The sequence below is a fragment of the Podarcis melisellensis genome, assembly GCF_964234715.1.
Source record: "Podarcis melisellensis genome assembly, chromosome: 6".
Classification (NCBI taxonomy): Eukaryota; Metazoa; Chordata; class Lepidosauria; order Squamata; family Lacertidae; genus Podarcis; species Podarcis melisellensis.
The window spans coordinates 21,736,286-21,762,389 of NC_138538.1; the positions used below are offsets into that span (position 1 = coordinate 21,736,286).

General features: G+C 43.5%; 1 protein-coding gene and 1 long non-coding RNA gene across 5 annotated transcripts; one reads left to right on the forward strand and one right to left on the reverse strand.

The window, feature by feature from the left end:
- Positions 1–9,252: 9,252 nt before the first annotated feature.
- On the forward strand, positions 9,253–23,796 carry R3HDML (R3H domain containing like). 2 transcript variants are annotated; one of them, XM_081917315.1, is made up of 6 exons: positions 9,253–9,383; positions 9,992–10,340; positions 13,181–13,299; positions 15,198–15,300; positions 18,791–18,906; positions 21,513–23,796. In XM_081917315.1, the coding sequence occupies exons 2-6, from the start codon at positions 10,080–10,082 to the stop codon at positions 21,643–21,645; spliced, it is 732 nt and encodes a 243-aa protein (XP_081773441.1). In that variant the 5' UTR covers positions 9,253–9,383; positions 9,992–10,079; the 3' UTR covers positions 21,646–23,796. The 2 variants fall into 2 exon arrangements, with proteins under 2 accessions (XP_081773441.1, XP_081773440.1); XM_081917314.1 differs by lacking the exon at positions 9,253–9,383 and having other exon boundaries at positions 9,465–10,340.
- On the reverse strand, positions 9,323–24,311 carry LOC309373211. Of its 3 annotated transcripts, XR_014169844.1 has the most exons (4): positions 15,877–18,784; positions 15,110–15,313; positions 10,733–10,854; positions 9,323–9,447 (listed from the first exon to the last, which is right to left on the reverse strand). It is a non-coding gene; the product is annotated as an uncharacterized lncRNA (long non-coding RNA). The 3 variants fall into 3 exon arrangements; XR_014169845.1 differs by lacking the exons at positions 9,323–9,447; positions 10,733–10,854 and adding an exon at positions 24,205–24,311 and having other exon boundaries at positions 14,586–15,313; positions 15,877–17,780; XR_014169846.1 differs by lacking the exons at positions 9,323–9,447; positions 10,733–10,854 and having other exon boundaries at positions 14,586–15,313; positions 15,877–16,584; positions 17,613–18,784.
- Positions 24,312–26,104: the final 1,793 nt, after the last annotated feature.

The following is a 26,104-nucleotide window of genomic DNA, read 5'->3' on the forward strand; positions in this document are numbered from 1 at the left end:
TTTCACTTTGTTGAGTCTGTGCTGGGACACCAAACTAGCCTTTGATCAGGAAGGTACGAAGCCAGCAGCTAATTCTGCAGAGTATTCTAGGCATGACTTGTCAAATGCTTTGCTGAGCTTTATTACTAAGCCACTGCCTATAAGAGTCATGGTTTGGATGCAGTCAATGAAATAATCTATTAATATTTTTGTCTGTGAAGGGAGAGAAATACAGGGGAAGTTTTGAGGTCAGCTGACGGCCACCTTTAGATAGTTTTGTGTAAAAAAGTTGGGCTCAGTTTTTTTTTTTAAAAAAATGTTTGGAATGATTCAGGATCTGGTGGTTTCTTATTTTGAACTTGTTAGATTTTTCTCTTATTGACAGAATGAATAAACTCCAAACTTGGTAGACTCAAAAAATAAACAGCAAACAGTAAAGGATGATTTCTATGGCATGTGGTAACTATCTCCCTTTAATGTCATGCAAAATATTTATTGATGCTAACAAAACAAAACAAAATTGAAAGAAAACTCAAAAAAGAAGTATCTATCTCCCTTCAAGTATTTATTTCTTCAGACTGTATGGGGGTGGGATCTCACCTTTAAAGTATATTTTGGCATCCTGGTTGCTATAAGACTTCCACAGATATCTTTATATATTGTAGGGCTGGGCGATAACTGGTTTTCAATATCGCGATATATCACCAGCTAAACAGCACATACAGACAATTAAGGTAAGTTGGCAGTAAATGAAAAATATGCACCCAAAGAAGTGAAAATGCATTGTTTCAAAATTCAATACAGTAGTACTGCTAAAAAAAACACAACAGTCAATTTCTCTTGTCCTTCCTTTTAGGTGTACATACGGTAGGTCTTAAATAGTAGCAAAAATCAGTATGTCCATTGGTGAGCCTATGCTGATAGCAGAAATCAACCATGTTATAGTGCATTAGCAAAGTTAATAAATGGAAACCAACTTGATTCAAAAGTGCCCTCTTTTCGGCCCATCAGCAACCCTCAACTTTTGCATTATTATTATTTTTTCCAAAATTGCAACCTGCCACACTCCCTGATACCATAGATCTAATATCACCTCATGAAAATCCTTCCAATTGTGAGCTATGGTGGTCCTTGCTGTTGTCAGTACACAACAGCAAGAACACTCTATACTAAGTGAAAATATAAATTTTTTAAGGGGGGGGGGTGGGGACTTTCAGCAGTAGATGCCTTTGCTGTGTGCCAGGACACCTGGAGGGAAGGGCTGTAACTGTGAAGTAATACTTGACAGCGAGGTCAAAAATGTGCCCTAGGTGTGCACGATTTACTGACTCCAGTCCACAGGCATCAGGTGAGACCAATGGATTTGGGGAGAGCGACTAGAATCATCAGGACAGTATTCAACTAGTGCATATATAGGGATTAATCCAGCCAAAGCTGAGCATTTTAGCTTTGCCCTGAAATTTCAGTGGAACCAACCCACTGAACCGGGTCTTTTGAAAAGATCTCTCCTGGCTAGACTATAATTGAAATAAAGTGGAAATAAATAGAAAAGAGAAAATAGCTGAGTAGGGAAGAAAAGCTATATAAAAATGGTTCCCAGAAATATAGCAAGAGGGCAGTAGAAATTAGGTGGATCTAGATAAAATAGAAGTTCCTGCAGACCGAGTTTCCAGACAAGTAGCCAGAAGACTTATTAGCTGTCTTAGCCACTGTCCACACAACACTTCTGCCTCTCCTTTTTCAGGAAAATTCAAGTTGTAGCAAATGCCAGGAAAGGATATACAGTCATACCTCATGTTACAGATGCTTCAGGTTATGTGTTTTCGGGTCGCAGACTGCGGGAAACCCGGAAGTACTGGAACGGGTTACTTCTGGGTTTCGCCGCTCGCGCAGAAGCACTAAGTAGCACTTTGCGCATGCACAGAAGCACCAAATCATGCCAGCGCCTGCACAGATGCGGCGCTTCAGGATGTGAATGCTGTGGGTTGCGGATGTGCCTCCGTCACGGCTTACATCCGCAACCCGTGGTTCCACTGTAGAGATAGATATAAGAGTAGGAACAGTTCGGCAATGGAATAAACTGTGAACTCTTTTTCCTTGCAAGATTATAGATAATTATTCTTGTTTTATTTATTAAATCTGTATACCACCCTTCATCCGAAGATTAAATACAAAATGAGAACACAAGAAACGCAATAAAAACAAACACAAACCAATAACCTCACTGCCATGAATTTAAAAGTTCATAGTGTGTTAATCAGCCAAAGGCCTGGTTGAAGAGAAACATTTTTGCTGATGCCTAAAGATATGTATTGAAGGTGCCAAGTGAACCTCTCTGGGGAGAGCATTCCACAAATGAGGAGCCACTGCAGAAAAGTCCAGTTCTCGTGTTGCCCATCCTCTGGACCTTTTGCGGGGAAGGCACAGGGCCTCAGATGATGATCACAGGGCCCAGGTCAGTTCGTATGGGGAGAGGTGGTCCTTGAGGTATTGCAGTCCTGAGCCATTTAAGTCTTTATAGGTCAAAAGCAGCACTTTGAATTGGGCCTGGAAGCTAATTGGCAGCCAGTGTAGTCAGGCCAGGATTGGCGTTATAGAAGAAGAAAAAGAAGAAGAAGAAGAAGAAGAAGAAGAAGAAGAAGAAGAAGAAGAAGAAGAAGAGTAGTAGTAGTAGTAGTTTGGATTTGATATCCCGCCTTTCACTCCCCTTCAGGAGTCTCAAAGCGGCTAACATCCTCCTTTCCCTTCCTCCCCCACAACAAACACTCTGTGAGGTGAGTGGGGCTGAGAGACTTCAGAGAAGTGTGACTAGCCCAAGGTCACCCAGCAGCTGCATGTGGAGGAGCGGAGAGTCGAACCCGGTTCCCCAGATTACGTGACTACCGCTCTTAACCACTACACCACACTGGCTCTCAAACCGTTATATGCTCAAACCGTCTTGCCCTGGTGGGCAGCCGAATTCTGCACCAGCTGAAGTTTCCAAACCATCTTCAGAGGGAGCCCTATGTATACCGTGTTGCAGTAATCGAACCTACAGGTTAGTAGAGCATAGACAACAGTAGTTAGGCTCTTCCTGCCCAGATAGCATTGCAGCTGGGCCACCAGCCAAAGCTGATAGAAGGCACTCCACACCACTGAGGACACGTGAGTCTCAAGTGACAGCAAAAGATCCAGAAGTACTCTCAAGTTATGAACCCGCTTTTTCAGAGGAGTGTAACCACCCAGTAACAGTGCCTCAGTCTTAGCTGAATTGAACTTCAGTTTGTTGGCTCTCATCCCATCCATATCGGGTTCCAGCACATCCACTGCCACACCTGTAAAGGAGAAGTAGAGCTGTGTGTCATCAGCATATTGGTGACAACATAGTCCAGAACTCTGGATAACCCAACTCAGTGGTTTCATATAGATGTTAAACAGCCTAGGGGATAGACTTGAACCCTATGGAACCACAAATTGAAAGCTCCACAGGGCAGAAGAACACTCCCCATGCATCAACCTCTGGAAACGACCATCCAAATAGGACCAGAAACACCACAAAGCAGTGCCACCCAACCCCTAACTCGGACAGCCACTCCAGAAGCATTCCATGGTCGGCGGTATCAAAAGCTGCTGTGAGGTCAATGAGGATTAACAATGACGCATTTTCCCTGTCTCTCTCCCAACAGAGGTCATCGTACAGGGTGACCAAAGCAGTTGCTGTGCTAAAATGGCCTAAACAAGTGAAAAGGATCTAGAAAATCAATTTCTAGATTGAAGAGATTCTTTCCAGTAGCACCTTAAAGACCAACTAAGTTAGTTCTTGGTATGAGCTTTCGTGTGCATGCACACTTCTTCAGATACACAGTTGGTCTTTAAGGTGCTACTGGAAGGAATTTTTTTTGTTTTGACTATGGCAGACCAACACAGCTACCTATCTGTAACTAGATTGAAGAGAAGATTGAATGAGTATATCTACCAAAGGGGAATTTCACCTCGGAGCTTGTCACCTCCGGAGTTTACAGTGTGTTCACACTTGTTTGTGTTCCCATTTGATTTGTGAAGTCCACATCATGCTACCTTGAAACAACACTAATCTCAATGCTCCCCCATGTGAATTTGGCCTTATCCAATAAAGTTAATCCAATAAATTGAGGAAAATCAGGCACCAAACCACTTAGGGTCACAGACAAATCATGTCTGATAGGTCATTAGGTATCGAGTGGTGGTGCCTTAGATTTGGGATTTTTTGACTCCTTTGCTGAGCCCCACTCACCTTCGCCTGCCCCATTTCTGACATTCTTCACTCTTTTTTTAAGCCACAGAAGAGGTGAAATGTTCACATTTGCAGTCTCTTCTTCCATACCTGATACACCACATGACAGGATGCCAGTTGGCATGGAGTAACAGAAACACTGGCCAGGAGACATCATGTTTCTGTCTTGGTGGTTTAGAAAACACTGACCACTAACAAGATTTAAGGTTCAACGTGGGGCGGAGGGCCAGCAAAGAAATCATGTGAAATCAATAAACAAATGTAGATAACTGAAATAAACGTTATAGTGGAATGTAAGAAAAAGGATATAAAACAAAACTGTGCAATAATATCATGACAACAGAAAAAGTATAACAAGAAAGATTGGAAGTTTTTTGCAAAAAAATCTTTTTATTTTGATAGATATAATGTCGTATAAATCTTTGGTCTTTTTCTCTTTTTTATCATTTTCTTGTCTCTGCTTCAAACTTTTCTTTTTTTAATATATTTTCTTTTTCCCCCTTTTTTGTATTTAACTCGGTAATACTTACCTTCGTTGTATGGTTGTATGTTTGTATTTTAAACCAATAAATATTTAAATAAAAAATTAAACAAACAAATGTATCTAAAACAATGATCACTCCCCACATTAAACGGGGGGCTCCCTTTGTATGGTCGTGCACAGCCCCTGGACCCTGAGCATAGGCTTGGCTTCGCCTTCCCCCAGGTGGAATACCTGGAAGTCTCCGCCTACCTCAGTTGTCCAGTCCCGCCTGGGGAAGCATTGCCAAGGTGACCAGGCCAGGTAAGGGGAAGGACTACCTGCCCACATAATAGAGGGAGGATCTTACCTGGGAATCTTCAGTTGGCTCCAGAGCTTCTCCCACCCTACCTACCCTCAGTTAAGATTTCTTTTGCAGGTTAACCTTTTCTCCACAGGTACGTGGGCGATGCTACATCAGGGTCGCTGTTGAAGAGCCAGAAAGGAATTTCCCTGCATTGGCAGGTTTTGCCTTTCCTGTAGCAAAACGTCACAACTTTGGTGGTATCAGGCCTTGGGCGGAATCCTTTAGTCTATCTTCCCTGAATGGGGGGGCGTGCAGTGGTGACCCACGCCCCCTTCCTCTTTGTGGCGGCGATACCAGGGATCCCCATCAAAGGGGTTTTGAGGGGAGGCTTTGGCCGTACGCCTAGAGGTTGTCATTGCTCTCCCCTGTGACAGCGGCGTAACGGGGGCGGCTATCTCTGCTTGAACATATGTCCTCCAGAGCCAGCCCATCCCCCCCCCACACTGGATAACCCTGATGTTCCCCAGATCCCCGGCAGGGGACTGGGAGGGATAAACGCGCAATGCCTGAGCCAAGGTCTACCCACATCTGAAACATAATAAAGTTGTGGCCAATTTTAATCCCATAGCACGTTGTCTTGAGTTGTTATTCCACATGAGGGGGGCAGCCCAGGGTTTGGGGGACTCTGCCTGTCCACAGAATCCTGTGAGATCCAGCAAATACCCTCGGGACATATTGGTTCAACTTCACTGTAGAGGCCCAGTGCCACAATTTTCAGCACAGTCCCTGATTCTGACAGGGAGCATCAACTTTAATCCCATGAGGGCTTCATCTAGTTTCATGGTTTGACACCTGAGTGGGCTGAGTTCCAACAACATGTCCTCCCTGCAAACATTCGTTTGTATGTGCAAACACTGCAAAGTTTCAAGTTTCTCAAAGTGGATCCATTAAAGAAGGGAATGTGCATTACAAAGATGCCTGCAAATGTGACATGAAGATTGACCCCACTGTGTGGGAATCCCATGCTGACAACTGCAGTGCCTGAAGACAGACAGTCAGGTTGCACACCCGTAGCAGTGGCCAGAGGAGGAATGATCCCTGGGAGGGGGGAAGAGAGAAGAAACGCCATGGTGCATCTGCAGCAGCACAATCAGACACCTTCATCTGCCCCAGCTGCAACAAAACATGTCTCTCCTGCATCGGTCTCGACAGCCAGAGCAGGCGCTGTAGCTTCCAATGGTTTGTCTTCACACCCAAAGGCACACTTCTCCAATATCTCCCATGACAGACGGATGCCAACCAATGGGTGGAAGGGATAAAAAATGGTCTCATTATGTACTAGTATAATCAGCAGGCAGATAAGTGCTTTAAAACTGAACTTTAGGGACAGAATTAGGGTACCAGATGCTGGGGACAAATAACAGGGAAGAGTTATTGTCAGGGCCGGATTTAGGATTGATGAGGCCCTAAGCTACTGAAGGTAATGGGGCCCTTTATATGTCCAGCTGTCCTTTGTCAACAACAAATTGTCATTGTTTTTTGTGTTGAATATGTGCTATATGGTAATTTATGGACCTAATAGGTATCTAAAGCCATTTGCACATGCAGAAGGTAGGCACCCTATATATAGAAATGAGCAAACCAGTGGTTTTAGGGAGCAGGCTAGCAGGCGGTGCCCATTACTTACATCATAGGAGCCTACACAACACAAAACACTGTTGCGATATGTAGGTTTTATTTTATTTTATCTTATATTTTGGAAATATACATCCAGGTTTTTTTTCCTTTAAATTTTTTTGGGGCCCCCTAGAGAGTGGGGCTCTAAGCTATAGCTTGTTTAGCTTATACGTAAATCCAGCACTGGTTATTGTTTCTCTGCTTGCTTGTGAGCTTCCCAGAAACCGCTGGCTGGCTGCTGTTGGACACAAATGGCTGGACTAGACAGACTTTTGCTTTGACACTTCAGGGCAGGACGTACCATCTTGCCAGGTCTGCAGACAACCTTGTATATTAGAAGCCAATTGTTTCTGCCTGTGTGTCAACCACTGAGCCCTCGTGGTGTGGTGACTGGCCAATGTGAAAGGGGCATGGTTAGCCAGTTTGAAGATTTATCTCCTCTTCCTTTCTTTCTCTCTTTCTCCGGTCATTAAAAAAGAAAATTGGTTGGGGACAGCTGCTGACTCCAGTCAAACTGTGTGTGCTTTTTGGCTCATCGCAAAGCGCTCTCTGCAGATACCGTGTGCTTTGGCAAACAGGACAGTCTGGGCTGCAGGATATTACACCTGGCAGGGATACAAAACCTACCAGTTCCTGGAATGTAGATTGTCTGGCAGGGTGCTGATTAAGCAGCCCTTTCAATCTGCGCCCAAGACAAAGCCCCATAATAAGATGCTTTCAAGTTAGCTTGCTTTATGGCAGTGACTGACATCCACAGCTGGAGCCCAGTGGATCCAGACCACTCAGGCTGTCAAACAGAAACCAAAAGTCTCTTCTCAAACGTAATGTGTTTGGAAGGTTAAATGGACATAACATTGTGATATTGCAGGCTTCAGTGGCGACATGTGCTGGGCTTCATTTTGTCTCCTTCCAGGAGGGACTATAAATCATTAAATACAGTTAGAGAGCCCAGTCCCTTCAGGAAGTTTGGAGGTTATTTAAAAGAACTAAAACAGAGGTTCACAAAATGTATAAAATGCAGGAGAGAGGGCTAGCAGACAAGTCCAAAATGATTCCTGTCCAAGAGAGTTATAAAAATCAAAAGCGGTGTCCAAGAAGGCTGTGAAAATCAAAGAATTTTTTTGAAGTATTTTATATTTTATTTTATCCATATAACCCAAATAACAAAATAGAATTCCATGAGACAAACACATAAAAACTGAACTGAACCAAACTGAGGCTGGCATGGGATGTTACATTCACAAGAAGAAAATTATATATTTGCTTATCCAGATATTTGCGATAAGATGCAGGCAGGTGTGTGGAGGGTACCATCATAAGAAATGAGAAAGAGGTGTGCCGCACATGACTTGCAAGATATACAGATACACAGACCTATAACCGAAACCATCAGAGGCACAAGGAGTACGAAGAATAAAAGGCCCTACATTACGCCAATAATTTTTTTCAATTGATTAGATGTTACTTATACCAAATTTATTGAGAGTCTTGTGGAAGAGACAAAGGCAAAGTTTCTTCTTTTAAATGTATCCAATAAAATCCTACCAAAATGAAACAAAAGATGTTGTCTTTGTTTCCCTCCCCTTTCTCTCTCTCTCTCTCTCTCTCTCTCTCTCTCTCTCTCTCTCTCTCTCTCTCTCTCTCTCTCCTTCCTTCCTTCCTTCCTTCCTTCCTTCTTTCCTTCTTTCCAAGCAAATACTGTACTGAAAGCGGGACCAACATGACCACCCCACAAGCACCCTGAGCACAGATCGTCATAGTGCAATGAAAAGGATGTCTCTGCAGGAGTCCTGGCAATGTGCATGGTGGGAACAGCAGCATCTGAAGGAAGGGGCAGATCAGCAGCAATGCCTTTCCCCGTCCCAGGAAATGCAATACCTCTACTGCTGGAATGACCAAGTGCAGATCTAGGGGAAAGCAATTAGTTCAGTCGCGGAGCTTCTGGAGTGCTGTAACAGGTGCCTCAACTGTGAAGTCCAATGGAAGGTGGCACCTCTGAAGGTGGCACATGGCACCTCTGAAATGTGAGACACCAAGGCCTGGCACTGGGGAGGACACTGCTGCCACTCTGTCCTGTGTCACCTGCCACTGCTGGAGACATGCACGTTCTCCTGCATTAGGTCTGAAAACAACCCTAGGGACACAGGGAGCTGCCTTATAACGAGTCATACTATTGATCCATTTAGCTCAGTATTCTTGGCAGTGCCGTTACAGGCAGGGTTCTCTCCCAGCTCTACCTGAAGATGCTTGAGACTGGACCCTGGACCTTTTGCTCACAGACTCTGTCACCGAATGAGCCTTGTCCCAAAGTGCAGAAATTCTCCTAAATTAAATGCATGCTGCCCCTGGAGAAAAACTGCTCTCAACTTTCAGGGCATAGGCTTCCATTTACTTGCTCTTTGCAGCTTCCCCTACCTCGAAGCTCCCAACAAGCAGAGACACTCGGGAGAGACGGAGCCATGTGTACACAGGGGAAAGGCCATAAATTGCTCAGCTGGACCCTTTTCAAACTTGAGGACGTTCCCGAAGGGAAGAGATCAGATGCGGATTTCTGCGTCAGATTGCCATCAAAGACTCCTTGGGCTTGGTTGTGTTAAATCTCTCTGCCACATGTCCCTGAGAGCAGGTTGCTTGCAAAGGTCAGTCTCTGAGTTTACTGCTGCAGCGGCAACTAACATTTCTCAGCTGTTCTTGGCTCAGCCTTCAAGGTATGTAGTCTGGGAAATGTCATCTCAGCTTCTTTAAGGACTATCTTAGAAGGCTTTTCTAGGACTAAAAAAAAGAGATTAAAAAGTCTTTGCTATTTTTATTTTTGTCCTCTTTCTGAATAGAAATGAAGCAAATGGAAAAGAATCCTTTAGCCTTTTGATTTCCTTAATCAACTTTTTATTTTAATGTATTACTGGTTTCTTCTTGCTTACTTATTGCAATAGCTTTGCCTGATGGACTGAATAACTGCAAAAACTGTGGGAAGTTGGTGAAGCTACCATAAGAAAATGGTACTAATTAGCACCCCTCTGACAGGTCCCTGCATATGTTTGGAATGGGATTTTTTTCCTGCAAAGATGGGGGGGGCTTTTCTTTTCTAGAACACCAGCAATAAATAAAATACCTCTGGAGATTTCACAGCTGGTCTTAGAAATTTAGCTCTGTATAAATGCAGCCTAGCTAAACTCATTCACTCCTGCTCTGAGTAAAGTTTTCTCTGGGTGTCTTTCTAATCGCCTTTTCCATCTCCGATGACATTCCTTCCCCCCCCCCAAAGGAAAGACAACAAATAAAACTGAATCTCTTTCTTTTCTTTGTATACACACAGAAGCCGGAAGGAAAAAATATTTGCCATATTGATTGCCCTTCGAAATCAAAATTAGAGACTCAGAAGGAAAAAGTGTGCAAATCCTAAAATGACTCTCTTGCATGTGCACTTATATTTTACTGGTTCGGTCTTCTGGATGATGCAGAAATCCAGTTCCTACATGCTGCCCAATACTACTGAGGTCCTTTACCCAACGGGTAGCACTGAGGCAGGCCATACATCTGGCCTGGGTGTACCAAGGACTCGCAGGAAACGTTATATTTCCCCCCGGGATATGAGCGCGCTTTTGGACTACCACAACCAAGTGCGGGCACAAGTGTCTCCACCAGCGTCTAATATGGAATATATGGTGAGTTTCCTTTGTGCTTGCTTCTGATGGTGGGTGGGAAGGAACAATGACCACTCAGATGTTATGCAAAGTAAATATGGCATGTGTTTGGTTCCTTTGATGCTTATACATCCATCAGCACCTCAATGCTACAGGAACATACAAAGCTGCTATATACTGAGTGAAACAGTTAGTCCATCTACCTCAGTATTGTCTACCCCAACTGGCAATGGTTCTCCAGTTTTTCAGACCTCCTGCATTCAAATCAGATGCTCTTGCCAATGAACTAAGGCTTTTCCCTTGTCATTCATATTTCTGAAAATCTACCACATATACTTTGAAGGAGGAAAGGAGCAACAGTGTCAGAGAAGTGGTTGGGCTGCCTTGCAGCTAAGTATTTGTGAAGAATGTACCTCAAGCAGAGCAATTTTTCCACAGGAATTTGTTTAAAGTGGCACACTAGATTATTGATTGTGTGGTGTTCTGCTGAGCGGCGAATGTAGGATGAAGTTATGTCTTTCTGAGTTTCAAGCACCTAAAGACAACGATAGAGAAAGCAAAAGGTTTCTTTGCAGAGAGTACAGCTCGCTGAGAGATGAGAGCAAGGCACACACACTCAGAGAAAAAGGTGTTGTTGTTTTTACAGAGCACAGTAAAGCATCCTCCTGCGTTTCAATAATGCAGCCCACAAATGGCATCCTTTTTTAAAGTTACAACACAGAGAAATGAAATGAAAAGCCCACAGTTTCAAAATATCAAGGTCCTTATTGAATTAAGAGCAAGTTACCTTTCAATGAAGCCTGTTTCAGGCTCTTCTCTGGAAAAAGGAGGGGGAGGGAAGGAGGCAGCAGAGAGCAGAGTCTTCAGATAGCCCAGAGTGTCCTTGGCAATGCCCTTAGCAACAGTTCCGGCACAAAATTGCAATACTGCCTGAGGGAAAGATCTTCAGTGTTTTAGATAATTCCCCATTAAAAAAGATAAAGGGACCCCTGACCATTAGGTCTAGTCGTGGCCGACTCTGGGGTTGTGGCGCTCATCTCGCTTTATTGGCCGAGGGAGCCAGCATACAGCTTCTGGTTCATGTGGCCAGCATGACTAAGCCACTTCTGGCAAACCAGAGCAGCACACGGAAACGCCGTTTACCTTCCTGCTGGAGCGGTACCTATTTATCCACTTGCACTTTGATGAGCTTTCAAACTGCTAGGTTGGCAGGAGCAGGGACCGAGCAACGGGAGCTCACCCCATCAACGGGGATTCGAACCGCTGACTTTCTGATCGGCAAGTCCTAGGCTCTGTGGTTTAACCCACAGCGCCACCCGCATCCCTCTAATTCCGCATTAGGCTTGTTCTTTAGCTACTTGCATATCACCACTTTTTGGGAGCCAGGTTCATAGTGTGGGGTCCCAGTGTGGCGTAATGGTTAGAATTTTTGACTAGGAGCTGGGGGAGTGGGGTTCGAATCCCCACTCAGCCATGAAGCTCACTGGGTGCCCTTGGGCCAGTCACCATCTCGTAGCCTAACCTACCTCACAGGGTTGTTGCGAGGAGGAGAGCCATGTACAACAGCTTGGGATCCTTGAAAGACAAAGGTGTTATATAAATGCAATAAAAGAAATAAAAATAAAATCCATCTAACTCTAGCATGCTTGAATCTAATTAGTGCATGAGAAGGGACATAGGACGCTGATATAGGGGCAGAGGCGTCTCTAGGGTGCCTTGGCAAGGAGCTGCCCCAGCAATAGCCACATTAGAAATTACTACCTTTTATGCATCCCAAGTAATTGAAGTGTCTGGAGTGAGGGGAAGGAGAGAAGGACGGACAGAAAAAATGCACCCCTTTGTGCTACAGTACAAGAAGGACGGGAAGCTTCTCCCACATTTGATCTTGCTGTGACAGCAGTGGCCTGTCATCACAGACATATACGTCACAACTCCATGGTCTCTAGCAATCTACCTTCACACCACCTTGCCATTTCTCCTGGCTCTCATCCCCCTGCACTTGTCTAAGCTCACAGCTTTGCACAGATAACTGGAGACAGATTTCTGGAGACAGTTTCTCCATGGCCTCTGCATGGAGACCCTGCTGGAACCCTCCTTCCCCCAAAGTAATGCGTCTACAATTTCCTGCAACCCCTGATTTCTAAACCCCTGCTGTCCAGGATATCTCTGTGCATAGCCTCTCTTTCTCGGTATTGCTACCACAGGCATGCAGGGCCAGGGGGTGTAACTTGTAGTCGTGACCCCTTTGCCATATCCCCATTGGGCGGATTTAAACAGACCACCTAAGAACTCAAGCAGCGCTTAAGAACTGACATGTGCACAAATAGCATTGTACGACTTCAGACAGTTCGCCATGGGTGTTTATTTGTGTTCTTTTAAACCCTATTTTGACTCGTTTTCATTGTCTGGTTGCAAATTACCTTGAACATCTATGAAAGTGCATAAATTAAAAAAAAACAATACTAACAGAGGCTAAGCATGTTTGAATGCTCCCCCATGTGAGAAGACCACCTGTGCATGGAAAGTGAGCATATCAGGCAGAAAGCTGGGCATGTCAGACTGACATGCTAGATTTCCAAGTGCTGGAAGATTTTCAGATGAAGTACTATTAGGCAGGTACTTTCCTAGTCTGAAATGAAGCTGGGCTGTTTGACTTGCTATTTCTGAATCTACTAGCCTATGACACTATATCTTCCAAGGAAAAACATTTATGCTTATGATATTTCTCTTGCTTGTATGGCATATATCTTGTTAAGTGTTTGAGAGATTGACTGAGCACTTTGTTTTACACTGAGCAGCAGTAACTCACTGTCTGTTGTGTGTTCTTTCTCCCTCCCACCCCCCTGCCTCATATCAACTAGGTGTGGGATGAGAGGCTTGCCAGATCTGCAGAAGCCTGGGCAAAACAGTGTATATGGGACCATGGACCTCCACAACTGATGAAATTCATTGGTCAAAACCTTGCCATTCACTCGGGCAGGTAAGCAGTGTCTTCTGGGAATGCTAGGTCTATAGATGTTGCATTAAAGATGTTGCACTGATTGTGCAAATGAACACAACTGCAAGTATACCTCTAAGCAGCTGAGACAGTCTTTTGTCCTGCCCTTCTTTTCATGGATCAAGTGGGCTATATTTGTTTTAAGGGATTTCTAAACAGTGCACCATGGACACGGGTGGCGCTGTGGGTTAAACCACAGAGCCTAGGACTTGCTGATCAGAAGGTTGGTGGTTTAAATGCCCGCGACGGGGTGAGCTCCTGTTGCTCGGTCCCTGCTCCTGCCAATCTAGCAGTTCGAAAGCACGTCAAAGTGCAAATAGATAAATAGGTACCGCTCCAGCGGGAAGGCAAACGGCATTTCCATGTGCTGCTCTGGTTCGCCAGAAGCGGCTTAGTCATGCTGGCCACATGACCTGGAAGCTGTACACCGGCTCCCTCGGCCAATAAAGCGAGACGAGCGCCGCAACCCCAGAGTCGGCCACAACTGGACCTAATGGTCAGGGGTCCCTTTATCTTTACCTTAAACAGTGCACAATGTAAAAAATAGGCACGTGTACTGCAAATGAAGCAAGCATGCTATCAACCTCAGTATTGCCTCCATCTCACTCAAATATTATGGGTGGAATTCAGTGTAGCACTAAGGAGGTTGCTGCATCTGTGAAATAATTTCTACTTGCCTGACAGAGTGATCTCCTCTCTCCTCCTGCTAGAGTGGATTTGAGGGAGGCATGGGGAGTGTGTAGAGGAAGTCAAGTTTGAGGAACCCCTTTTTGCACTAGTTTCCCTTAACATTGATTATACATATTGAAGTGCTGTTTTATCACAGCCATGGTTAAAAAAAAAAGTCGTTTAGGTCCAAGGTACATGTTACCAGAGATTCCTAGACACACCAGTGTGTTGTGTGTCCACCTGTGTTTTTGATAAATACATGTCATATAATATCAATGCCTAGGTTTCCTCTGCCCTTTCCCCCCACTTCAGTGGCTGCCTCTTGCAATGAGGGGGGAGACACTAACACAAAGACATTGTCTTTGACATGTACATTGTAGGGGGTTAGACTAGATGGCCCTTGGGGTCCCTTCCAACTCTACACGTCTATGATTCTGTGTCATTCATCATCACTTTATTTGTATGCCGCCTTTCCATAGCTAAAACAATGCTCAAGGCGGTTTACAACATGACAAGATTTACATAATTACCAACATGTCAAAAGTCATAAACAATAAATAAAACACATCAAAAAAGTACACAGCCAAATGGAGAACAATTTCCACATAAATCATAAAATCTAAAACTAAGAATACAGCATTAATATCAGCCACTATTTAAAAGGACATATAGAAAAAATACAGTGGTACCTCAGGTTAAGTACGTAATTCGTTCCGGAGGTCTGTTCTTAACCTGAAACTGTTCTTAACCTGAAGCACCACTTTAACTAATGGGGCCTCCCGCTGCCACCGTGCGATTTCTGTTCTCATTCTGAAGCAAAGTTCTTAACCCGAGGTACTATTTCCGGGTTAGCGGAGTCTGTAACCTCAAGCGTATGTAACCTGAAGCGTATGTAACCCGAGGTACCACTGTAAGAGGAGTTTAAAAACAAAAACGGAGCCCTCTCTGCCCAGCAGCAGTAGAAGCACTCCTTTATGGAGCCTGTCAGGCCCTGCCCCAAGCCAGGAGGGGAGAAGCAGGGCGGGGCCCTTCAGGCTCCCAGCAGGTCAGTCATGCATCCTTTTCAACTCTGTGCTTAGCAGGAAGGGGTGGGAAGCTTTGACGGTTGGAGGTATCTCCTCACCTTCCTGCATCACATAGTTTGGGCCTGGGGCATCTGTGCTTGGATAGGCAGGTTTCTTCACATTTGCGCTGTGTGTGACCCTCTATAGGTACCGTTCAGCTTTGGACCTTGTGAAATCTTGGTATTATGAGAAGCACCATTACTCCTTTCCTTCCAAATGCAGCGGCCCTGTCTGCAGCCATTATACCCAGGTACAGTATAGTCCTGTAAGAAACAAAGAAACAGCGGTTGTTGCTCAGGTAACAAATCGTATTTGTTTTTAATAGCACTTTCCTTAGATGCTTCACACCCCTTGTTTCAAGAATCACTACAACAAACCTAAATGAGGCCAACAATCTCCACCTCCCCCAATACTGAAGATTTGTGAGCTGAGAAGGAAAGATAATGTTTTGCCTAAGGCAGACCAAGAGAGTTGGTGGGAGAGATTTGATGTGGACCAGGGACAATAGCCCCTGCTTTTAACCGTGATGCTGCACCAACATAGCGGTGCATATCTCATCAAGAGGGATGGGGCAGAGGTTCAGGAACAAGACAGCTTCCCAAGAGATCGTCTTCAGCCATGCTCTAGGGCAGGTGTGGTGAACCTTTGGCCCTCCAGATGTTGTTAAACCACAACTCCCACAATCCCTAGACACTTTGTGGGACTGATGGGAGTTGAGGTTGAGTCACAGGTTCCCCAACCCTGTTCTATGGCTGCTGGTTCATACTAAAGAGAAGTATTTCTATCTCCATCGTTGCCAACCCTGGTCCTTTATATTGCCACTCACCACTGTCTGCAAACAATCCAAATGTACTGCCTAAACCTCAGCTTCTTCTCTGAAAGTATTGCCTGTTTTTTCCATTGTCCCATCCAGCACAGGAAAGGCTGTCAGTTGCAGCTCAGCTAGATGGCTGGAAGAAGAAAAAGAAATCGTCCACACAGGGACATGGAATGTTTTAAGTCACTATGATGAGGATCTGTTACTTAGACAAACAGCTTCTCTTCATGACTCAGGAGCATCCTTCTTAACATCTCATGGCCTCTGTCATTTCCTAACAAACCACAAGTATCTGTGAGGTTTTTTATATATATTTTTTAAAAAAAAAACAAAAATGACAATGAATATATTTGCACCATATAGGGCTTCCTTGGGGTTTTATTGAGCATTTATCCTGGTTTGCTTGCACAAAGTTTATGCGGAGGTTAGACTATGTCTGGTCCTGACTGAGGACCAGACATCCCGGGTTGCATATAGTCTTCCCATTGATCATTTTTTCACCTCACACTTTCCAGTGCTTTTCCCTCAATCTGTTCCACTGAGGCGACAGTGCAAATTAATCCACTTCAATTGTGCAAACCTAAATTTCTGGCCTGTGCCTGAATCCTTTCCGCAAAGGGCAAAATATAGTCTGGGCAAACTGTAGCCAAACAGATTTGTTATAGCATAAGTTTTCATGGTCTGGAATCCACTTCATCAGATGCCTGGACTTCTATCCTAAGTTTGCAGTTATATAAACATGAAAATGTTAGCAGCGAGGGAAATGGAATGCAAGAATACAGACTGTGGCGATTGTGTTAAAGTTTAAATGGATATAAAGTAATTACAGTGACCATTCACAAACCAGTGGCGATGATGTCACAAACGTCCTGGCCTCTTAAAAGTTAATTAACATACAGTAACATAAAAACTTGTTAACTTGAGGCAGGTTGCAAGTGATAGAACTGAACTTCTTGATAGTTCAGCGGTTCCATGCTGGAGATTTCCATTTCATAACTTGAAAACTATAAGGCATAGGAGGTTTTTGTTCACACCACTGACATGTGAAATAACCCAGTACAGCAATTTTATTCAAAATCTGAAATGTATATATATATATTTAAAATTGTGACAATCTGTCACAACTGAACAACCCCACTGAAGAAGATAACAGTGGTTACCTAGACCTTTTGCTGGTTGCAAAGGAGACACCCAATTGTAGGTCTGCCCGTGTTCAAGAGTGCTTCTCCAGATCACAATAATGTGATAACATTGGAAAAATGCTACAGAACTACTGCTAAAGCAGAATGATCTGTAGACAGACCAGTATATGTAAATCCACCACTAAATGTACGGTACTTTTGATTGTGTCAATGACATGTTGCAGAATACACCTGGGAAGGCAAACTTCCTTCAGTCTGGAGGTGCCCTTGATATCAGTTGACCCTGGGTGATGGAGAGAATGGTCCACCTGGGGCTCTGAGATCTCCTTTGCCTGCCTGCCCGATTCTCCTGGTTCTTCTCACAGAGTAGCTGGTGTTGAACAAACAGCACCTCAAGGAAAGGGAAAGCCCTTTCCTGCCTCCTTCGCAGTGAGTCATCTCTGTGGTGACAAGATGTTTCTGAAACATCTGGCACCTCGGTGAATACATCTCCTTCATTTGCTCATCCCCAAGTATGAGTGGCCAGCCCAAGGTGGAAAACCGCCTTCTCCCACCTGGTCTGCGGCAAAGCATTTCCAACCCATAATGAACAGTGTTCCTCACAGCTTCAGAACGTTCTGCTCTTGTCTCTGGAAATACCCAGCCCCACATATTTGTCTGGGTGTCTGTCTGGTTCCTAGACACCTTTTTCTCCATTTTCCTGAAAGTTGATCTGTCTCATTTCCAGTGTGTTGTGTCTGGAGAAATGGCAGCGAAGAGACAGGAGGCAGACTAGAAAGAAGAGGAAGAAGGAAAAAAAGAACACCTGCTTCTTAAAAAATTAAGAATTATATTCAGCTGCTTAGGGGTAGCACATCTGCTTTGGGGCTGGGAAGGATTCCCTGTCTGAAACCCTAGAGATCTGCTGTCAGTGTGGACAATACTTAGCTGGATGGACCAATGTTTTGATTCAGTATAAGGCAGCTTTATATCTACATTCATGCAATTAGCAATTTTGTGAGTGGCTTTCAAAAAGAAACCTGCAGATGCAGGACAGTTGGGACCCTGGTTTGGGGTGGTCTTTAACTCTTTCTCTCTTAATGCAGTCTGCTACAGACTGTCCAGCTACACAAGCCTTTGCATCCTCCAGATGTTTTGCATGGGGCTTATGGGAGCTGTAGTCTAAAACATATGGAAGGCACCAAGCTAGTGAAGCCTGAGTGACACACATGCAGCTCTGACACTTAAATCCTTTAGCCATTGGTAGACCATGCCTTCATATACTTAAGGCAAAATCCCATAGTCATGGGTGTGCCCTAACAAGGACAAATATTCTCTGTGATATTAAAAATTAGAAATTACTTGAAAGTACATAAATAGGCCTAGGATGAAATTAAGAGTTAATTAAATAAATAAGATTTAGAACCTTAAGGAAAGTTAAGAAATTTTACTTTACTTGGAATACTGTGTTTTTTAAAAAATGATATCAGAAAACTGCTACATTTTAATTACAAGGAAATTCAGATGGGAGGTCTCAGAGGAAGCCCAAAATATGTTTATCAGGATAGAAGTCTAAATAATTAATTAATTTGTGTTGCTTAGGTTGTTTAGGTATTTACCGGTTCCTTGGTTTTGTTTTATTTTTTGTTTATATTTGTGATCTTGTCTTTTTTTCTCCTTTTGTTTCCCCCCCTGTTTTTCTTTTGTTGTGATGTGTGTTATATCTGTAAGAAACTTAATAAAAATTATTTTTTTTAAAAAAGAAAAGAAAAATAATAACTGGTTTAATGTGTCTCAAACAGATGGTGTGGGCTTCTAGCAACCGAATTGGCTGTGCCCTCCATACGTGCACCAACATCAATGTGTGGGGCAGCACATGGCCCCGAGCAATCTACTTAGTGTGCAATTATGCCATCAAGTAAGTAAACTGGGGCAGGGGGTTCATCCTGGAAAACACAGCAACTTTGGGGCAGAGTAGAGGTGGAAAGCTGGAAAGCTACCTAGGACAGAAAGTCCACTGGTGGACTGCGGGCCATTTTCTGATGAACTGTCTAGTGCAGGGCTGGCAAATGCGCTGCTCTCCAGATGCTGTTGGACTCCAACTCTCAACAGCCCCAGCCCTCATGGTCATCGGTCACAGATGATGGGAGTTGTAGTCCAGCAACAACTGGAGGGCTACAATCTCCCCATCTCTGGTATAGAGAAACTGAAACTTCACACGAGAGTTCCAATGGTGGGGTGGGGGGTATGTGTAGAAGCAATTCGTGACGTGCAATATTGGATAGGAAGAGCTGGCCAGAGGAGAAAGGGTGAATCGCCGCTCCCCTTGCCACTCCTCTTTGAAAAAGGTTCCCAAAGGTTCTTTTAATTTAAAGAGATACCCATTGAGGCATTATTTCAATACAAGGAGGGATACGTAGTATGTTCTTTGGTATAGCTGGGTAGATGTCTGTGCACATTAATTTACCCTAAAGCCCAAATTTCCAAATTGTGCACCAGATACAGGACATTAGATAATGCAGCCTTCCCCAGAGTTGGCTGATCACAGCATCTCTGCCTGATTTATTGTTGTGCTTCCTTCAAGTCAATCTGGGTAAATGCTGCTGTGTGTCTGCACCATTTCTGATACAGACATGCAACAGGTTCATCTTGGTCAGGGGTAGGCAACCTAAGGCCCATGGGCCACAAGCAGCCCACGGGGGTCGTTTAACCAGCCCCCGAGCCTCACCCGAACTGAGCCACCCACTCGACGAGTCTCCGCACACTGCGCTAAACCGGCACAGCACAGCATGGGGACTCACTTCTGCGGTGCCGGGAATTGTGTCTGTGCAAGCTCAGGTGCCGGAAATTGTGTCTGTGCAAGCTCAGGTGCCGGAAATTGCGGGCGGGCGCACTCATGATCTGGCCAAGGAGGGATCTCCACTGGATTGAACCAGCCCAGGCAAGGTAAACCTTGCCGACCCCTGATTTTGGTCATCTGCATACTATCCCTTGCTTTTTCCTGTAGGACTAATTGTGGTCGCACAGGGTCCCTGGACGTTTGACGGTCTATTGCTCCCTGTGCCACCACTGTGATCGCTTCCCCCCACCACCAACCCGTTTCTCTCGGGTACACATTGAGTCCAGACAGTTGTTAACATTAAACCAAATAAACAAGTTTATTTTATAAGCACTAACAAGTTTATGGTTTCAGATAATTTTTTCTTGTCAGTTTCTTAACCTTAGTTTCTTTACTGGCCTATACCTTCTAACTGATTTTCCCAACTGTTTAACTGACTCCTCTTAACAGACTTTCTCACATCAAACTAGCCCAACCCACAGACATCCTCCCTCTCCCTTCTCTAACTCCAGACTGCCTTCTTAACAACTCTAACTCCTCCCCTTGGGTTCCTATTGGTTAATCATTTTACACTTAGTTAACCCTTTCCTTATGACCCAGTATGATGTCACACACCTAGGAGGGCAAACGCCACACAGTCGTCAACAGATTTACCATACGCATTGAGTCTATCACCCATCTCCTACTACCCTTCTGAGAAATACCCCACCCCACACTCCCACTATATATAAAGGTCTGGTGACTTCTATTTCAGTGTACAGTGGATGCTCGGGTTGCAAACGTGATCTGTGTGGGAGGCATGTTTGCAACCCTCAGCATTCACAACCCACAGCACCATGTCTGAGCATGCGCAGGTTGTGATTTGGCGCTTCTGCGCATGCGCCAAGACCCAGAAGTAACCTGTTCCAGTACTTCTGGATTTTGCATGGTACACAACCCAAAAACGCGCAACCCAAGGTATGACTGTATCTAAAGAAGTGTTTGTGCACATGAAAGCTTATACCCTGAACAAATTTAGTTGGTCTCTAAGGTGCTACTGGACAATTTATTTATTTATTTATTTCAACTGTGCCAGGCCAACACGGCTACCTACCTGAATGCAGCAGGTTCAGTTACCCCCAGACATGACTCTCTGTTGCTTCAGTTATTAGTCTAGGCTTCCTCTTCTAGGCATGCGCAGATCAGTGATTCATGCAGAAACATAATTCATTTATGGAACTTACCGTAGTAGCTGTGTTAGAGGGCTTTAAAAGGAGATAGGACAAATTAATGTTGAGTGAGGTCTATCAGTGGTGGCTACTAGTTATGATGGCTATATGCTACCTCCAAAATCAGAGGCAGTTTACCTCTTTGAATCTGGGCATCAACAAAGGAAGAGGGCTGGAGCCTCAACACTTTGGTGCTTGGGTCCCTAGGGGTATCTGGTTGGCCACTGTAGGAACAGAATGCTGGATGAGGAGAACTTTTGGTCTGATTAGGGCTCTTTTTATGAGCTGCAGGTGGACTCCTCAGAGATCAGGTAACTCTTAGTCAACTGAATAACGAAACAAGCATAAGAACATAATAGATAGCCGGGTGTATGGTGGGTAGGCAGCCCTTTGGGAGGGTGTGCTAAGAGTGACGTGTGACATCCAAGTGTCCAGCAATGAAACAAACAAGCCTCATGTCTCTTTTTCTCTTTCCAGGGGAAACTGGGTAGGAGAAGCACCTTACAAAATGGGGAGACCTTGCTCAGCCTGCCCACCTAGTTACGGAGGAACCTGCAGCAACAACATGTGTTACTCAGGACTCAAATCCAACAAAGTGAGCTGGTTCTGAACCAGGCATGTGGGCTCTGAGCGCCAGCACAGATCCTCTGGAAATGACAGAAGTGCAGAAGCGTGGCACAGTGTACAGCAAATTGTAAAATAAGTTGATTATTTATGCACATGAAGTCTTTGGCTGCTGCTCTTTCCCTTTCATTTGGAACCTCTCCCATAGATTAATAAAGTTTCAAGTATATTTCTTCTCATGACTATATACAGGTATCTATATATATATATAAAGGGCCTGCATTTGCAATAGTTTTCTATAGGGAAGAGGTTCTTAAACTTTGCTGTATTTGTGTGTTCTTACCATTATTATTTTTTACATTTTAGCCACCACATGGAAGCCCATTTTAAGGCTTCTCAGTTTTTGTTTATGTCAAAACAACTAATTGCTCTGGTGCTGCTTCTCTCAGTTTGCAGCTAGAAAACAAATCAGCACATTTTCAAGGTAAAAGCAGTGTTGGAAACTCCCACTGTTCTAGGCACCTTTTGTCACAGGGAATTTCATTAGTGCACAGTACTACGCCTAAGATTTCAGATTAAAACTGCAGAGTGGAATGAAAGGAGGATCTTTTTCTGCCTCCCCACTTCCAGCCACTCTCAGAAGACTGGAAGTATGGCTTTTATCTTTCTTTCTTTCTTTCTTTCTTTTCTTTTCGCAGTCTTCAGATGAGGACTAGACCATGTGAAAAATGGACATAATATTTTAGCTGCAGTTCATTCATTTTCAGCTTTGTATTCTCGTTATAAAAAAGCGCGCCTAGACATTCCCTTGTTGCACCCATAACCTAGGTTTAAGGTGCCATTTAGCTCCTAGCTTTCATATCTCAGTTTCTAACACTGGGTAAAATAGGTGGTTTTTGACCCCAACTCACCACTATCTAGGCCCTGTAGTACACACACACCCTTCCATGTTATCAAACTCCCATCAGCCCCGGCCAAAATGGCCAATGGTCAGGAATACTAGTCCAACATCAGGAGGGCCACAGGTCCTTCACCCTGATTTAGGCACCACATGAACCATTTTCACAGCGTCCCTCATCCAGTTTCCTGACTAGTTCTAAAGCAATTGTGATGCTCTCATAATTTATTCCTCCTACTGTTAGCATATTTTCATATCTGATTAAATCTTCCCTGTCTATGTAACCATCATAATTGTTAAATTTGATTATTGCCTTCTCCCAAAGCTTTTACTATAGTCAAAGTTTCTTTAGCAAATGTTGACTAAAGCCTCTTTCTTTGGTTATTCTGTTAAACAACTCAGAAAGCGATCAGTGGGATGGCATTACTATAAAAACTATGGGGCTGGCATAACTCTGGCCCCACTTTGTGGGGATGGTTAAGGAAACAGGGTGCTCAAATCTCTCTGTATGTTCAAATCTCTACTGTAAACATCCCATTCATTCTTCCATAAGTAGGCCTCTTCTTCTTCACAAGACTGCAATAAATTCTTTGGTTCCCAAAGCACTTGCATATTTCTTCTTTATTTGAAAATGTAGCTCAATAATCCTATACACCAACTGCAAGCAGGTACCTTCATTCATAAGACATATGATCACAAGCTGAACATGAGTCAGCAGTGCAATGAGGCTGCAAGGAAAAGACTAATGGATTGCAGGCTTTGCTAATGGAACCATAGTTTCCAAGTCAAGAGAAATAATAGTTCCAATTCAGTCTGCACTGGTCAGACTTCTTCTGGAGTACTCTCATTCAGTTCTGGGCAATGTATTTCAAAAATGATATGGACAAAATGGAAAGTGTTCAGAGGATGGCAATGATGATAGTCAGGGGTATCTAAAAAGTAAGTCCTATGTGGAGTGGTGGACTTAATTGCATTCTTTAAATTCCCAAAGAGATGTTGCATAGACAAGATACAACACAGAAAGTGGGACTAAACCTAATGGGCTTTATTTACAGGAGGGTAGATTTGGGTTCAACATTAGGAGAAACTTATTGATGCTGAGAGCAGTTTGACCATGGAACCAATTGTCGGTGTGTGTGTGTGAACACTTTTTGGCTCTACAAACCAGATCTGTATTAGATTATATTAAATACATAAATAAAAGTTCACATTGATCCTGAAGTGAACACCTTACAAGATCCAGCAGGCTTCTTTCAACTAAAATATAACTTTTAAAACCCATGGGGTCCTAAGATGTTTATTTGGCTTCGGTAACAAAAATTAGGGTTTGTTTGATTTTTTACAGCTATGTAGGTGTGACAGGCAAGGTATGCAGGTGGCGCTTTGGGTTAAACCACAGAGCTAGGACTTGCTGATCAGAAGGTCGGCGGTTCGAATCCCCACAATGGGGTGAGCTCCCGTTGCTTGGTCCCTGCTCCTGCCAACCTAGCAGTTCGAAAGCACATCAAAGTGTAAGTAGATAAATAGGTACCGCTCTGACGGGAAGGTAAACAGCATTTCCGTGCGCTGCTCTGGTTCGCCAGAAGTGGCTTAGTCATGCTGGCCACATGACCCGGAAACTCCCTCGGCCAGTAAAGCGAGATGAGCGCCGCAACCCCAGAGTTGGTCATGACTGGACCTAATGGTCAGGGGTCCCTTTACCTTTACCTTAGGTGTGACAGGCACAGGAGTCCAGAGAGAGCAAAAAGTTGGCAACTCAAGTAGACAGGAAGGAGCCAACCCTGATTTTCCTTCTACTGGGCTCTTGCCATCCTCCCTGCTTTGCCTAATAACTGCCTTTCTCCCCAGCTGCCATGTCCTTTTGTGACATCAGAGGCAGTCTGTTGCTAATGGCAACAGCTGGGGAGACATCAGCGCAGCCTCCCTAGGCCTGACAATTGTGGGGGCACCTCAGCCATTAGTTTATTATTAACAATATTTACAGCCCATGCTTCATGTGTACTAATGGGGGGGGGGGTCATCCCATAAACTCATATATTTGACCTTCCATTATCTGTTCTTGAAGAATGGACAGTACAGGTAGATGTACTTAGGAGAATGAAAGCCTATCTCACTTCAGAAAGCCCTGTGATTCTCTTCAGTGTTTTTATGTGTGGTCTTGAGAAAGCTTCACTGACTTCAGACATCTCCAAACACAAAATGAGGGTTATCTGACAGCATCACCCAGTCACCTTCACCAGCTTCTTCCTGGCAACATCAACCACTAACTTCAGCTTGCAAACTTCCACAGGTGTCATCTATTCAAAAATATCTACCAGTTTCCTTTCACACATCACATTCACATAGGGGGAAGTGGGGCAGATTGAAACAGAAAAATTCAACGTCATATTTTATGAAACAAAAATGAGTCAAATAATAAATTTTTTTGCTTGATGCATGTCATAACTAATCAATATTATAATACCAATCAAAAGAACCATTAAAGTTAGAAGATAATGAGAATATAATGAACTTCAGTAAAAAAAGGGGTTTGTATCATTCTGCCCCACCTACGGGGCACTTTGATACATTGGACAGGGCACTTTGATACAAAGTGTCAATTGTATGAGAATGGTTATTTTTTGCAAAAGTTTAATAAAAAAAATTATTGTGAGAGACCATAATCAGCCTTACAATTTGTTATTTAAAATCAAAATTACATATCAAAACTAACAGTGTTTCACACATATCATAGACTTTATGGCAGGTTTTCTTAACAAAGCATCAAAACTTATATTATCTTTCCTCAAACACCTATCCATTTTAAAAAAAACTTTGGAAAAACTTAAAAAGTATAAGAACTCACATTAGGTAGTCAAAGATTAGTAATTTAAACAAAATGCTTATAAAAAAAATAAGATAATTACTTAACCTTTAGCTTCTGTTGCACATTATTATATCCACTTAAGTCAATAGAAAAAGTATAAAGAGATGATGTTCGAGATGTGCCCTTTGGGAAATTTGGTTTTGGCAACAGCAAAACAACATCCTTGAAATCAACGCTTGCCTTATCTTCTACAATGGGGAAGACAAACATACAAAATCCTGTTTTTTTCCTGAGATATGACACTTGATAATCGGCCATATTATATTTAGAAATGACTTTGGCCACATAGTAAACAACAGATTTTTTTTTCTTTTCAAATTAAATGGGTTTAGAGATTTCATGCAAACTTGTATATTGGGGCACTATTGTATACTAGCAGGGCACTTTTATATGTATTAATGTGCCCCGTGTCTCAGTGTATCAAAGTGTCCCAATGGACATTTTCAAAAATACTAACAATTATTAATAAATCCACTGAATTTATTTAAAAATCACGTGTAATCCTGATTACAGAGTGGAATAACTTACCTTCGGTATTTTTAAATCTTAACTAAATGACGTAAAACAGCGTTGGAGCACTCTTACATTTCACGTAATTTTTTAGTTGGCTGCGCTGAAAACACACCTACTCTTGTCAAACACCAATGGCTAACTGGCGGTCGGCGTGGTCACAACTGTTGTACTCACACATGTTTTAGTGAGGTCGCGACACAAATAACATTTTTTTTAAAAAACAACACT